The sequence below is a fragment of the Falco peregrinus genome, chromosome 1 (genome assembly GCF_023634155.1).
Source record: "Falco peregrinus isolate bFalPer1 chromosome 1, bFalPer1.pri, whole genome shotgun sequence".
Taxonomy (NCBI): Eukaryota; Metazoa; Chordata; class Aves; order Falconiformes; family Falconidae; genus Falco; species Falco peregrinus.
This window is the reverse complement of record NC_073721.1, coordinates 108,025,076-108,041,047: the sequence shown is the minus strand read 5'-3', so window position 1 is coordinate 108,041,047 and position 15,972 is coordinate 108,025,076. Positions and strand designations below refer to the sequence as shown.

The following is a 15,972-nucleotide window of genomic DNA, read 5'->3' as shown; positions in this document are numbered from 1 at the left end:
TGTCCCCCAATGTCATTGTTACCTGTCCCTTGGAAGAGCTGTCCAGGCAAGGCTATGGGACGTTCCTGCTGAAATCTGTTGAATTGCAACTCCATCTAAGCCACTTACTTTCTTCGGCTTAGTAATGGGACCAGTAGAGTTTCCCTGACCACACTGTCCCATTGAATTGTTGCCCCAAGCATAAACTTCATTGTCTATAAACAGAAAGAAAGTAGAAAACAAAACCTGAGATACAGCTGCTTTTAATCAAGAGGACAATTATGGGGGTTTTACACCTTATTCTTTTTACCATGAGAAAGTGCCAAACAGTGACTGTCACCAATCGAAATATCGACTATCCTTGTAGCAGCCAGTTCTTCAATAAGCTTGGGTCTGAGAGCAGTTGCCTCTGAAGAGCCACAGCCAAGGCATGCACCACAGCCCCATGCATACACCTAGAGCAAACAACCACAAAACATCAGCGTATGCTTCATACAACCTACACTTCTGCCCGCCCAGCCACCCAGATCACTGGCCACATGGGGAGGCTGTTGCAAGAAAAGAAACTGCTACACCAAACTCCAGAATTTGTAATCCATACTTTAAAAACCCACTGCCTTCGAATCCCAGTGGGGTGACACTGGGGGTCAGTTAGGTTGCATGTATGCAAATGCTTGTTGTATGACATGGATATACATCATGCCGGTAAGGGCTCTCATTTACCGCCTAAACATTTACCTGCAGGCTCTCCTGAGATTGTTCAGATTAGAAATAAAACTTTCAGTTAACACCTATATTCTAAAATACACATATATTTTAAAAAGATATTGAATCGCTTAGCCACCTGAGTTGGTTAATGCATTAAAAATTACAAGCATTTCACTGTTTTTTGCTTCCAGAGCCCACTTTGCTTCCTGAATCCAATTTGATTTTGCACTGGTTACGTTTATTAACCTCAAAGTAATTCATTTTCTGTGGCTAAGCAAGACACTTGAAAAAGTGTAGTTCTGCATGACTCTTCAGCACGTTTTGAATTACTCTAGCACATCAGGATCTCACTACTTAAGCAATCTGTAATCAAGAACTTAAATATAAGTAAGAGTTGAATATTTTCTCAGGTCAAAATACTAAATGCTGAAATAATGAAACCACACCATCTTCATCAGCTCTCACAATTTGAATGAAAACTTGTTTTTGCCTACCTGCCCTGTTGATGTCAAGGCCAGTGAAGACTGGCTGCCAGCACAAACTTTTCGAATAAACATTCCTTGCAAGGCTTCTATAACTTTAGGTTTATATACTCTATTTGTGTCACCATGACCAAGTTTGCCTATAAAAGGAGGAAACACAAGTGGAAGGTATTTTTAATATATAAACTATGACAATTAGAAGTACCAAAAAAGAACTCTTTTTGGATTTTAAAAAAATGTCAAGAGTATAATTTTAAAATTAAAACATATTACATTTTTTATAAAACCTAGTCTCTTTCAACTGCTGTAATTACAGACTTCAGGAAACAGGTATCTATTTAAAACCAGAAATATTCCTTCCATATATCTACACTATTCATTGCCTGCTGTTTAACTACTAAAGCCTTCCAAAACACTAATCTTTTCATATTTGGCAAAAAAAAAAAAAAAAAAAAAAATTACTTTATAAAGTGACTTGAAAAAAACAACTTTCTTGCTTTCCTGCATTTTTTTCCTAACAGCTGTGTGCATCTGTGTAATGATTAATATATTATTCCTTATTCTCCATTTAAGTTCTCTTGAAAACAGCTGTTTGTATCCACAACTTCACTATTTTCAATCAATGACCTCAGAAACAAGGACTGTCACTAGACCACGTCAGTGTGTTGACAGAATAATATACCTCAAAAGGAAGGAGAAAACCCCAGATCAAATGTGAAATATACTACAAAGACTGACAATTTCTGCAAAGCATTGATTCATGCTGGTTTAACTTTCCTACAACAATATTTCAGTACCACATTATTAATACCCAAAACCCAAATTCTTTCTAATTTACTGAAACAGAAGAGCAAACTCCAATATTTTGTGAAGGTTAAGATTCCCGTCCTGTTAAAAACTTATTTTGCAACTGAAATTACAAAAAGAGGGAGACAGCGGAGTGGAAACCATTCTGTATGTGCATGTCAGAGCTAGCTTCTGAACAAAATTTAAATTCCTACCCAGTTCTACTAGCCACCAATTTGATTATGAGATTTCTGTAGCCTGCGTTTTCCTCTCTTCTCACACTAGGCTAAGAAACCAGTAATACAGCAATTTCAACCTGAGTTTTAATTTTTATCTATCAGCATAAGCAAATTTAGCTAAATACAGTAATAGTTGAAAATAAATAATTCTGTGTTTGACAAAGCAACTACTGGCAATGAAAGTTAGAAGCCTTTCATTTTTGAGATGAGAAACGTTTCTTCAAGAGGCACTTTAAAATGCAACAGTTTCTAGTACGTGAAAACAGTTATTACCGTATCAAATGACTGAGTTTATTTGAAAGTTATCAGCAAAGTGGTTTTTCCACAATTGTTCATGCTTTCATGGAGCCTTCTGCTCTGTGAAACCCCTCTTCCATCTGATAATCTTTTTTAAAGTCTATAATTTTGCAGTTAAACTTCATGTATTATTATATTAAGATTTTACTAAAATCCTTTTCTTGAACAGCTACCAAATGACAAAAAAATGTAACAACCAACCCCAACAAAAAAACCAAACTGCAAGGAGAACTGAGGCTACAAGGTAGATGAAGTAAGACAAAAATTACTACCAAAATGTTATTTTTACCTACCATTGTCTCCTCCTCCAAATGACCACACTGTTCTCCCATCTTTGGACAGAGCTATTGTGTGTGAACTGCCACAGGAAACCTCTCCTACATTGCTAATATCTTTAACTAAAGTTGGAATGTTGCGGCTGTTGCTGTCACCATGACCTAGGGAAAAAAGAAAAACGTATGTTCTTTTTGTGAAGATTTAAATTCTGCTTATGGTTTGTAATCTCAGTAAGATTTCGCAAAACCCATATACATGTAATTGACACAAATGATAATTTCTGCCCACTTTTTGGAAAGATTCTTAGTAAGGTTTGAAAGAGATCTTCAGTAAGGTTAGCAAACATTTCCTTTTTATAAGACACACTCCAGAACACTTGTTCATACCTTACTGCCACTAAATCTTAGGGCTATTTTCTACCTAGTTTAAAAGAAATAAAAATAATTACTAGTACAATTGCCTTTAATACTAGTTGATTTAAGTAGCTGTACTTCCTAACACTAGACAGCACGAGGAAGCTAGAATAAGGGCACACTCCTACTTACTACTGTCAGTACAAGCTTATATACTGCACAGACAAATAAAACCAGCAAACTAGTTAGTTTTAGATAGCGACAATTCCAACTGGTCCTTTCTGCGGAAGCCAAATACTTTATAGTATCACCTACTTCATAATAAGCATGAGTTACATGTCTTATAAACAGAAATTCTGGAGATACCGAAGAAAAACGGGGAGCAGAGGGAAAAGAATACTACACATGGTATACATAACTGGTTTGAACAAGTTACACCGACCTAATTAAATGCTACTTTTAGCTGCACACTGGAACTCACCATTGCATACTTCAAGCTCCCCAAATCACGTAAAAAACCCACATTAACCTAAAACTCAATGAGAACATTTCCACAGCCCCCCCCAGATTTGTAGGTTAATGCTCTAATGCAGTGTTCTTTTCTTAACAGCAAGTATAGGCTCAGCACTTCTACTGATTACCCTGAAAACCAGTGCCAGTCAAGTTTTATTACACTATCCTCATCTTCTGCCCCTGTCAGTTACTTGCTTTCACCCCTCTACTTGGTGATCTGACAGTCAAAGCAAAGACAGCATGAAGGAACTAACGCTCAACTTGAATCAGTTTTCTAAGCCAAATCTGTTGCTGCAGCCGAACCTCTGGAGAAGGGTTTACACTAGGCATGTCAGCTGCACAGCAACGATGAGGAAATAGAAACACCATAGGTTTTGTTTCGGTTAAATTTAACTTTTTTGACCTATTAAGGTAAAAGGACATTAAGTCATTCCAGCAAACTTAACTTCAAGTTTCCTTGTTAGCATCACATTCAAATCAGACCCTTGATTTTATTAGCCAGTTATTCAGGGCTGTTCAAAGAGCCATCCTACCATCACTAGATCACATTTAACTAAAATTCCAGTTCACTTAAAATGTCTACTGTTTATATTTAGAGCGGCAGTGGCAATCTTATATTGTTTTACGAATAAACAAAGGCAGCTTTTCCTGAAAAGAATTTTAAAAAAAAAAAATCCGTGTAAAATTAACTGCGTTAAAACTGTTTAAGAGTCTCTACACTATTTTAATACAGTCACCTGTATACACACACCTGTGTACACATGTGTACGTGTATTTAGAGGGGACAATAAGAGAACAAGGCAAATACACGTACAGTATCATTATCCGTAACAATTCTTGCAAATGAATCTCATGAAATTTTAAAATTACCTAATCTTCCAAAGTCTCCTTCTCCCCATGTATATAGCTCTCCATCTTCTGTAACAGCGGCACTGTGTCTGTATCCAGCAGATACACATACAACAACCTATGTTACATGCAAAAATAAACATCAAGTTTTTACACAAACTGAATAGGAAGCTTGAAAGCTTGCAGAAGTCAAATTTCAGAATCAGTCTACGTCAATCAACTTGTTCACATGTGTGGAGAAAATACACACAAGTTAATCCTTGCAATCTTTTCTATTTAGTATTTGGTAAGTGGAAATCAGCGTACTAAGGAGACATGTTTACACATGAAACTGGCCATGACTTATTTATCAAGCAAATTTAAAGTAAAGATATTCTAGTCTTACAGCAGCAAAAAGCATCATCAGTGGACGTTTAAAACACTGGCCAAAACACAGACAGGGAAGAGAAGGCCTTGCAGGACAACACAAAGCCACTTTTCAAATGAAGCCACCAAAAACTTTTAGATTAGAAGTCCTAATGCCACAGCTAACAAAAGCAACCAGCTCCTGGAATGCCACTGCAGTTCAGCAAAATCACATGAGCAAGCTTCACACTTCATACTGGCAATGCCATTGTCACAATCACATGCCTAAAGGCCACAGTAAGTTTCAGTGCTTTGCAGAAAGCAGACCCAGCCTCAAAGAGAAGTTTAGAAAAACACAGAACTTTTTCGTAACATTTTATATATTCCAAATTTTACACATCACAACATCACAGAACAAAAATGGGTGTTCTACCATACAAAACATACCTTTCCTTGCAGAGGACCCTGAATAAGTTTGGGATATTTCTGAGTTGAACTATTTCCATGTCCCAGTTTTCCATAGTCACCGTCACCCCAGCTGAAGACTTCCCCTTCTGTTGTAAATGCTAAAGTGTGACCATCAGATCCTTTCGAAGATGACACTTTTTTGATAGACCTATGAGGCTCAAAAGTCAGTTTCTTCAATGTGGACTGATTATTGGAGTCACCCAGTCCTAGCCTCCCATAGCTGCCTTTACCACAGGCTCGAACAGAACCATCCGTAGAAATAACAAACGTACAATATTGTCCTGCTTCAATCTATAAAAGGTTAAAAAAGTAAAAACATAAAGATTAGATAAATGTAAAATTCACATATACGACTAGAAATTTGTATTTTTAAAAGAATGACAGGTTTCCTTACCTGATCTAACCCTCTCATATAACATCATGTAAGAACTAAGGAGAATTTGGACTTCAGCAAGCAGTAAAATTCAAATTCTTGAAAAATATTTCATGAGTAAATCTATTTTCTTGAGGTAAAGGATATAAATAGCGATTCACCTATTTTATTTATTTGCACCTCTTCTACAGACTACACAATTCAGCCTGCCTTCAGTTCTCCAAGACTCATGGAGGGAAATGGACAGTCTTTGAAGATATCTTAATTTCTTAAGATTAAAAAGACAACATCATAGCTTGATAAAGCACTGTACATTTTGCTTAATTTACCAAGTGGTAACATTACAGAAATACGCCTAATGCTAAAAATCCACTACCATTTGAGAGTATGCATTTCAATTACATAAAAAACAAAGAAAGATGACCAAAAGTTTTTTTTTTTAAAAAGTATGAACTTGCCTCTATTGGAAAGTCAGCACACAGCTGAAGAATGACCTAACAGCAAACCAACTAACCCTGCAATAATTTGCTATAGGAATCTTAACACACCGTAAGTACAAAGCAGGTTCAAATCTGAAGCTTAGAAGTACTGTGTGTCCACGTGATGAAATGGCACAAAGCAGGTGGTAGACTGCACAGTGACAGCCCTATTTACTGTGAATTAACTTCTTTATATAGACCAATCCTACAAAGACTGTCAATGAAGGTTAAAGCAAAAAGTCTTTATCCCAGTAGGAAATCACAAAAATAACATGGTATGGGTGTATACAGCATTGTTCAAAGAGTAACCCATTCATTCAGATCACTTATTCCACTCGTGTATTAGTGTCTTGTTCAAACAAAGTTTTTTGAATGCATAAACTTGCTTTATGATGCTTGGTCCTGCAGTCCATTGGCATATAAATATAGCAGTGATGTCAATAGGAATAATTTCAGAGAATGTACCTAAATTGTCTCGTGACCAAAAAAATGCTTTTACTTAAGTCAACACTGCAAAGCCAATATAGTAACAGAAAAGCAATCTATTATATTCTGTCACACATGAACAGAAGTGCTCAGTCGCAATGGCAGAATCTGTCACTGAAAGTAGAAAGAGCATACTGTATATTGATTTTCAGAAAGCTAATTAAGGCTGCTGTGCCAGCAGTTAGCAGTTTGGACTTTTAAACTAGGCAACCTCGGTGTGAAAGCCACCAATCAAAAAGAAGACTGAGTAATTGAAATACCTTATAAACAACAGTAGAAAATAAAAAATACTTCAAAAAAAAAAACCCCACCACACCAAAACCCCAAAAACATAACCACAGGCAAATCTGTATCTGCAAATGCATTTCATAGCACGTTAATTAATTCAATCATTCCTGTTACATGGATATTGATCTGTGTGTGTCATTAAAATGGAAACAGAATGTTTTTTCCAGGTGTCAATAAAAGTAGTGAGATACTTTCAGTGAAATAGCTTGTGTGATTAGTCCTGAGCATCATACCTTTGGTACAACTTGACACTCAGAAATAAAAACTGTTAAATGTTACAGAACATACCACTATGAGTATCACTCACCGTCTGTGCATCAGAAAAACTTGGAGCAAGCTTGGGCTGAAGTATTTTCTCTTGAGTTCCTTCTACCAGTTGATGACTGCTGTTGCTACCCCAAACATACACTTCACAGGTCTCAGAAACAATGGGAGCATCACCCGTTTGAATGCTGTCAGGGCTGGCACATGTTCTTGAATAGTCTGACGCCATTCGACAAACCTATTAAGATTAGAGATTTACTACAGTAGCATTTTCATTTCTTTCCATAGTCACGTTTTATGCAACTTTAATTTCCCCTCATTATGATTCTCCGTCTAAAACATAAACCATCTGTCACTGTATCATTAGCTTGCCTAAATTACTTTGTTTCTCTACATCTTAGTTTTTCACCTTTTTTTGCCTTCCTCTTTTACTCCAGAATAACTCAGCAGAGACTGGACCATACGCACATGCACACACCAATCAGATGTGCAAGGGAGAAGTAAACTACAATTACCTTAAAATCAAAGTTTGTTTATAAAGACATACCTCTTCAAATAAACACAGAGCTGCCTCGTAAAGAGAACATAAGCCGTCAGAGGTTCTAGTTGGCTCTCTCCATTGACTTCGATCTGCAGATGATCCCTACAATTTTTAAGTGTTATTATGAGAAAAATACTTCCACACAGCAACAGTGCACCTGTACAAAATACATTAGGGATTTTTTCCTTAAGCAAAATTGAAAGCTCTTTCTATAAGCATAAGTAAATGACCTTTCTCCCCTGAGCTGTGATAGCGGCATGCATACAATTCAGGAAAACAAAGAAGTGACAAGTGCTAGTTAAACGTTCTTATTTATTCATTTTGTGAAAATATCTGGGTTGAGAGTTGATTTCTCCTAATACTGTTTTGTTCTGAAATCCATGTCATTTGTGTTTAAATTGATTATTATTTTGAAATGACTAATCATCATTAATTTTTTGTTTACTTATCTTCCATAATTTGGTCACTAATTTTATATCTAGCCCAAAAACCAACAACAAATAAAAATGCCCATCAGGAAATTAAATTCAATTCAGATCCTGCCACTGCCATATTCTTCTCATGATCCCTATTCTTTGATTTTTTGTAGCTTTTAAAATTTATGTTTATTAGCAAGCATTACAAGACTGAGAGGAGAGGAAAGAATGACTGCTTCAGGGAAAAAGTCATTTCCTGTTTCAGTCTGAGCATGAGGCAGAAGCTTGCCACAGCTTCTGATTGCATATTGTGCAATAATTTCATAGCTTCAAAAAGATTATTCATCTAGGCCAGAAGTAGGCACTCAGCATGCAAAGCAGTGTGCCATACTTCCAAACAATTCAGCTCATTTTCTTACCACATTAATTTCTGAGCAGTAGCAAAAATGCTGAACATCTCAAGTCTTACTGATTTCCAAAGAGATATAAGCAGAGGTCCACGTTAACTGGACAGCAGGAACACCCAGTTTAAATAACTTTGAACAGGAAACAAGGCATATTGCAAAACTTTGAATTCTAACCAAATTCAGCAAAGCAAGCCTTAAACACAGTTCCAGGCTTTCTAACTTCTTTGCTATGAACGTAAATGTAAAGCGCATGTGGATCAACTAGGTCCTTGATTCTTTTCCTGAGAAAAGGCGTCAGAGCCTAACGCCAAAAGTGGCACACAGGGATTGCTTTGCTTTTCCCCTTTACCTGTGAGCGGGCAGGGAATGAGAGGAACAGACAGTGGGTAACAAAGGAAATAGTGAAAAAAATATTTCACAAAAAACCCCAACCTTTTTAACGTATTAAGTAAACTATTCTGCAAATTGGTATTCAGTATTGAGAAACTATTTGAAATGAAGATTGCAACTACATTCACAATGTAGAAAAATCAAAGCTGCTATACCTACCAAAGATCGCCGCATCTGTGATAGTATACTCATAAAGCAATCAAAGCTGATCATTCCTTCCGGGCTTTGCAGCAACTTGGTTTTCTCCATGGTGTTTACTACGGCTGAAGCACCTAAAGCCATTTCTATCCATTCAAGAAGATATCGCAAGGCACCTCGTTGGGCAGCCAAACCAAGAAGCAATTCAGAAGCTAATCTACGACCTAAAGTGTCTGCCCCAGAGTTTGGAATTGTTACTCCTTTAAGAAATGTTGTTACTTGTGATAAACAGTCCAACCCCATTGGTGGAATCTTGCTTTCATTTGCTAAAGATAAAGGTGGTAAAGAGCTCACGACTTCTATTGCAGTATGGATAACATCATTGCAAAGACTGAGGCCAGGTCCTGATGCAGGCATCATCCAACTTTGTCTTAGCAGTGCAAATAACAAGCTTAATCCAGTCCGAACCCCCATTTCTATGAGTGCATCTGTACTCGACCTTGGACGTTCGCTGACAGAATGCACATCTGTTGATCCAGAACTGCTTTCTGGTGAATGCTGCTGTTGTTTTACCTTACCCTTATCATGGTATTTATTAGAAAGTGCATAGAAGACACGCTGCAACACAAGGAGACGTTTTCGAAGTGCTCCAGCAAATGGAGAGTCTGAGCATACCATCTTCGCCAGTGCCAGCTGGCTGCTAAGAAGGGCATCCAAGTAGTGGTCCTGTTCATCACTAGATAGAGATTCCCGCTCAAAATCTGGTAACTGAGGTCCTTTGAGGCACAGCACCTGCTGAGGCAATGGCACTACTTCTTTATTGCTGACTAATTTAGCATACAAGATAGAAACTCCCTCCCTTGTTGCAATGGATTCACTGTCTTCTGTGATCCAGGAGCTGTTCAGATGTTCAAGCCATTTCAGCTTCACAGGTGGGACCATAGCTGCCATGTTGGTTTACTCCTTTGCCATCAGTCCTAAAGACAGAAAAAAACCCTGTAAATAGGTGTGCAGTACTATCTACAGAACTCACTACTCACAGTAGGACAAACCCTAACAACCCTTTAAGAAAGCAAGCAACAAAAGATGAGTCACCAAGAGTTAACAAAGTTCCACCATTTTACCCGTATAAGTACTGCGACTTGGAATTCAGATTAAGTACTAACAGAATAGTTTAGAAGTAGTAGTATTAGAAGAAAAGAAAAATAAGAGAGGCATTTTAAACAAATAAGTACATGTGTATGTGCAACTTCCTTAACATGATGTAAGATTTTTATTTTAAGTCTGCATTTGCTAAATCCACATACACAAAAATTCACACAAAGCAAGTTTAATTCTGCTGTGTTACAATGAAAATACACTTCTAATATTCTCTAGAGAAAAATAATACTCTCAAACTGAGGACAAAGATTTCAAAAAATGCACAAGATCATACACAACTCTGTACAAGTTAGTGGAGTACCAGTGTAAACCTTCATTTTACAATAAACGAGGCTGCTAATTCAGGCCACAGCTAAGGGCTCGACCTGCCAAACACATTTTTAAGTCCTGCTGTCACAAGCCATTCTTTCCCCTGAGATAACTGCTGGAGTGGCACATTGTGCAGCTCCTATTCACCCACTGAATAGGCTCTTCAGAGCCAAATATACATTTCAGCTATTCCAAGTAAATTTACAGTATCAATAATTATATATAATGTTACATTAAAGTATTGTATAATGTATGACTCAAAGCATTGAAAGCTTTTAGGACAGATTTTTAAGGAAGGGATCACTAACAATACAAATGTAAAGAGAAAACTTACTGCAGCAACACCAGTTTAGGGGGAAAGTTCAAATTGGTTGTCAAACCAACCTGACACAACATTCTTTCAAATCAAAGATGCCAATGAATTTCAGAAATCATTTTTTGCTGACAATTTTAGGGAAAAAAATCCAACACATTATGAATTATGACATTTTTATATGGATGCAAAATCAATTAAAACTATACAACGAAATTCCTACAAAATTCCTGGGAATCCTATAGTTAAAATGGGATTCCTCATCACATACCATAGCTTTTCTTGGCTAGCACTCACCCCTCGAATCCATCTCTCTTCTGACTTTTGTACTGCCTGAACTCAAGTAACTTATTCAGTGGAACAGAAAGATCCCTTTTCCCCTTGTTCTTCCCTTGAGAGATGCAGTAGGGTCTCAGCTCTACACAGGTGGTCTAAAACATCAGTTACAAACTCTACGTGTGAAACATGAAAGCTCTGATATTAAACCACTTATAATTTGGCTTAGGTGAAATATAGTTTCAAGGTCTGCATTTTTTGTTCACTGTTTTAAAATCTAAAATAAATCAACATATGGAATGATTACACCTAACTTACAGAAAATCAGATCTTTTTGAAATATAATCTGAGTGCATCAGTTTTCAAACTGAACATGGCAACAGGTTCTCTTTGATCACTTTCAGAAGCAAGAATATATCGTTGGAAAAGCAAATTATTTTCTCTACATAGCCCTTCTTTCAGGACGACATACCATAGGTGTACAGCACAGATGGTATGGCAAATGTTGCATATGGTCTTGTAGTTCCCCAGTGCTCAGTCACCATAAACCTCTCAACCATACTACTGAAAATGAAAATGTAAGCAATTTAAAAATAAAAAAAAATCATCAGAAAGTTATCTTGTATATTCAGAAGTGTACAGTATTACTTAGGCAAATGATGCTGTATTAAACTACTTCCAAAAATTAAGCTGGTAAAAGTTTACAGAAGAATTGTATGTTAGGAAGACAAAATTTGAAGGTAAAACAGGGGGGGGAAATTAGGCTAGTTTTTAGTTAAGTTTTGAGAGATTGTCTCTGTTTTGAAACCAACAATGTAATGTTTTGATTAATAAGTTGGTAAAATAATGACAGCACAAAGTGCAGAGGCACCTCTATCACTGTAGACAAGTGTCACATGGAAAGAACAGTATGTAGCCAAGAAGCAGTAAGATTAATAGCTTGAGATTTCATCGTAAAACATACAAGCATATACAATTATCGAATAAAAAGTTATCCCATAAGTAGAGAATCTATTATTTGGAGATTCGAAAGTAGAAGAATCTAGTGAGTCACAGAAGGATCATGAGTATCATGAAAGAAAATACAATCCTGAGTACATTAACAAGCATTTCCAGAATGGTTAGGAAAGGTTACGTAAGGGAAGCAACTTTGACACAGTTTCATAAAATGCTAATCAGTTGGATTAACCAGCTGGATTTCTGTCACCTATATCCTGAACTCATTGAAGATTGACAATGGATCATGTGGAGAAAGAGATTATTCCTCTGATCTACCCTAACAGAGAAGCTAGTCTGAAGATAAGACTAGGAATGTGGTTTTCCAGCACAGCAAATCAAAATACATACATACATAATGAAAATGAAATTAAATGAAATCTGGTCTATAAACATAGCAGAGAAAAGGAAAGGCAGGGAGGGGAGTGGCTAAGTAAGCAAAAGGAGAATATAAGCATAAGAACAAATGGGTATTTAATGATCATAAATGCATTTAAACTGAAAACCTCAGAAGTCTGTTGTTGGTTAAATTCTGCAGTGAGTTTCTAACAAAAAAAGAAAACCCTTTTCAAATGGAGTATAATAAATTCTGATATACAACATAAATTGTTCTAGTTTCATACTGCCATGGTCTAGAAGCGTTGGCCTACGTTAGACTGAGGTGAGAAACCAGCAAGGCTTGTATTAGGATAGCTTCTTAGAAGGGCTTATTAGCTCAAGCACAGGACCATGTTGATGCAGTCATACTGCTTTTACAGGATCCAAGCCAGTCCATGCATCTTGCTGCAGCATGTGTCATAAAACTTTTGAGTCCACTTCTTATTTTTCATCTTGCAATTTCAGGCTATTCTGTCAAAACTTAACACTAAAAAAAAAAAGGAAGACAATATGGTTTTAGAGTAACTATCTTTTGGGATATCCAGCTACTTAGAAATCAAGTGAGGGCTTCGTTGCCAGATCCTATTCATAGCTCTGAATCAAAACCCTGGCATGAGCAGGAGAAATCTACAGAAGAGTTAAAGTGTGATGTGCACTGAGCATTTCGTGTTTGTGTCTCGGAGATTTCAAAGACTGTCTATTTTAATGTCTTTTTATTGTTCACTTGCAATCTAGCAGCATTTTAGTATTTCAGGGCTGTGCAACTGGACTTAGGATACTTTCTACTGACTTCTATTTCTGTCTTGCAATAAGGTATTTTCTATTCTTGCTCCACTTGCTTAATATTTTTACCCTTATAAAACACTACTGTCAGTAGACAGCTTTTGAACTCAACAAAAACATAAACCACAAGAACTACACACATGTGAAATGAAGTCCTTAAAAACACGGTTTCTTAGTTATCATTTACACAACGTTGAAGTACTGCAAAAGTAAAAAGCATTGATAACATGACAACACCCCTCACCCCAAAATGTGGAAACAGACACAGAGTTTGAAAAACTTATCACATGTAAGAATGCAGACTGATTGTAACTAGTTGAGTCCAGGGTTCTTCTAAATCTAGGTCCTTCTAAGTCTAGGTCCGATAAAATTTTTAAAAATTAATAAATAAAAAGAACACTCTGCTCCCAAAGAGAAGTTAGAGTTATTAATTTGAATGCTAGCAGGATTCAGAGCTCTGGTTTCTTCAGGAAGATTCCTGATGTCAACTATAAATGTTGTCAAGCTAACTTAATAGTTTAATATGCAAAGCATTTTTCAAAGCAAAACAGTGTCTTCAAACTGCTCTTTTTAAAAGTACTGTGTTTAATAACCCACAAATGCTTTACCTCCTATTTTACAGACCAGATTTGGTTTACTCCTGTTATATAATCATTAACCATGGGTTACACAGGTTCTGAACGATCAGTTTCTGTTCTTTGACCCTCCAAGTTCTAATGTAGTACAATTTCATCAAAAAGTTACTACAATATTCTGAAGGACAGGTCTGTGTTCTTTGACAGTCTGAGCCCTATTTGATCTAATTTAAAACGAAACCTCTGGGGGGTGGAGGAAATCTCGCTGCCATCTAGTGAGAGGCTGTGCTTACCACAGCCGTCCTGCTCGGTGCAACGGGTGACACACAGCGCAACTTGGTTCTCTCGCAGCCTTGACGTTTCACGCTTAAACAGGAACGAACTATGCTACAGCTCTTTTACCAAGAACTACATTCTGCGCTATTAAAGCACCTGCTCCAGCCACACTTTCGCTAAAGCAATTAGCACCTTCACCGAAAGCCTTATCTGAGCCCTGGTGAGCCTTGCCCAAGTAACTTCAGTTGTATTACAGCAGACAAAATCCTTACACGTGTCTACCCCACAAAAACCGGAGCTACAACTGTTAACTACCATTCAGAGGCAGGGAACATTCTTTGCATTTCATACTAGACACACCATCTGTTTACTCACACTACAAAGCACACCAGCAGTTCAGCCTCCGAGTGACACAGACAGGTATCATTACACGCAGTACCTTGTTCACCAAGAAAAGGTAACATTTTCCCAGGTGTCAGAGGAGGATTTGCTACCTACTGTTTGGTCTGAACTGCAACTGTAAGGCCAAATAATGCAAACTTCAAAACTCTGGTCTTCAGTGACAAATTTAGCACCTTCTCGAGAGGCAACAATGGGGATCTAGCTACATGAAGCAGTTCCCTGAATATTTGCTTTATGTTATGCTTACCCCAGCTACTCTTCACTCAGAAACTTCAAAACTTGCTCATGTACCTCAAAGGTGCAAATACAGCTCCTTTTCCTGAAAACTGGGTAAGATTTGTTTTTCTCTTCCCCTTGTACACATCTCTTAAAAATAGAGACTGAAGCTTGAATCCAAGCTTGTAGTAGTGACCTACTCTCCTACTGCAAGTTGGTCTGACCATCCTGAAAGTAACATTCAGTTTGATGTGACGGGTAGCGGTCTTTAACCGCACACTGATTGCGACAAGCTCATTTGATATAGTCCTCATAATGCTCTCTGAATACAGATGTAATTTATCTCTGCCTCTGTGGGGAGTACAGGCACAGCGACTACCTATCACTGAAGTGAATCAGAAAAAAGGTAACACTGGCTAGCACAGTTTATAGGTAGGGTTTATTTCCTCCAGCTCACTGCCCGAGGACCACAAATCGGAGGTTTGTAATTGCTTCAGAGCACAGGCAAGGACATCTCATTTCTTTTTCAGTGCAGGCAAAAAGAAAATACGCTTGACTTTGAAAGACCATATGAATTACTCACTGATGTTTTACTATATCTAACCACTATAAGGTCAGCTCACAACATGGAAGGTACACCAGTGTGTAGTCCCACCAACTTGCTAAACAAGCTGATCACGTGGCTGATCATACAGCCAAGCACAAAGGGAGAAGGCAGAAACGTGACAAAAAGTGGAGAAAGGAAATACTTTCCTTTAAGTGGCAGCAGCACAAACCTAGAACAGTCTAAATGTATCGCAACAGCTTTATAGAAGTATTTAACATTGGAGTACTTAATTCAAGCTTCGAATTCAAAGTTCCAAGAACTTTCTGGGATTTCTATTTTAACCAAAAAAAAAAAAAAAAAAAGATCTTTTTGAAATTGCAACAACTGTTCTTGCTTTAAAAATAGCCCTATCACATTTTGTTATGTGTTTGTATTTTCAGGTTTTTTGGACTCCAATTAGAGAAAATATTCCTTTCAGCAATCTGAAAATAACTTAGGCTGCTGTCAAATCACTAGCCAACATTTTACGCATAGAAAACTACCAAATCATCCAAGTGAACAGCTCCCAGTGGCTAAAAAAAAGCTACGATTTAGCCAAGACGATGCCTTGAACATTACCTATTACATAATTTCCACATACATAACAAACTTTTTAAATCCCCA

General features: G+C 37.2%; 1 protein-coding gene across 20 annotated transcripts in view; it reads right to left on the bottom strand.

The window, feature by feature from the left end:
- Positions 1–15,972, bottom strand: part of HERC1 (HECT and RLD domain containing E3 ubiquitin protein ligase family member 1) — a 109,832-nt gene that overhangs the window by 74,252 nt on the left and 19,608 nt on the right. For 17 of the 20 annotated variants that reach the window (XM_055806362.1, XM_055806426.1, XM_055806414.1 and 14 more), the window contains exons 1-10: positions 11,609–11,706; positions 9,099–10,054; positions 7,733–7,828; positions 7,229–7,423; positions 5,275–5,586; positions 4,504–4,600; positions 2,785–2,928; positions 1,182–1,309; positions 290–434; positions 23–194 (exon numbers count right to left, since the gene is read on the bottom strand). In XM_055806362.1, coding sequence (XP_055662337.1) covers positions 23–194; positions 290–434; positions 1,182–1,309; positions 2,785–2,928; positions 4,504–4,600; positions 5,275–5,586; positions 7,229–7,423; positions 7,733–7,828; positions 9,099–10,028 — 2,219 coding nt within the window. In that variant the 5' untranslated portion in view covers positions 10,029–10,054; positions 11,609–11,706. Of the gene's footprint in view, positions 1–22; positions 195–289; positions 435–1,181; positions 1,310–2,784; positions 2,929–4,503; positions 4,601–5,274; positions 5,587–7,228; positions 7,424–7,732; positions 7,829–9,098; positions 10,055–11,608; positions 11,707–15,972 lie in introns of those variants that run through there. The other 3 variants (XM_055806335.1, XM_055806338.1, XM_055806348.1) reach the window with 2 other exon arrangements.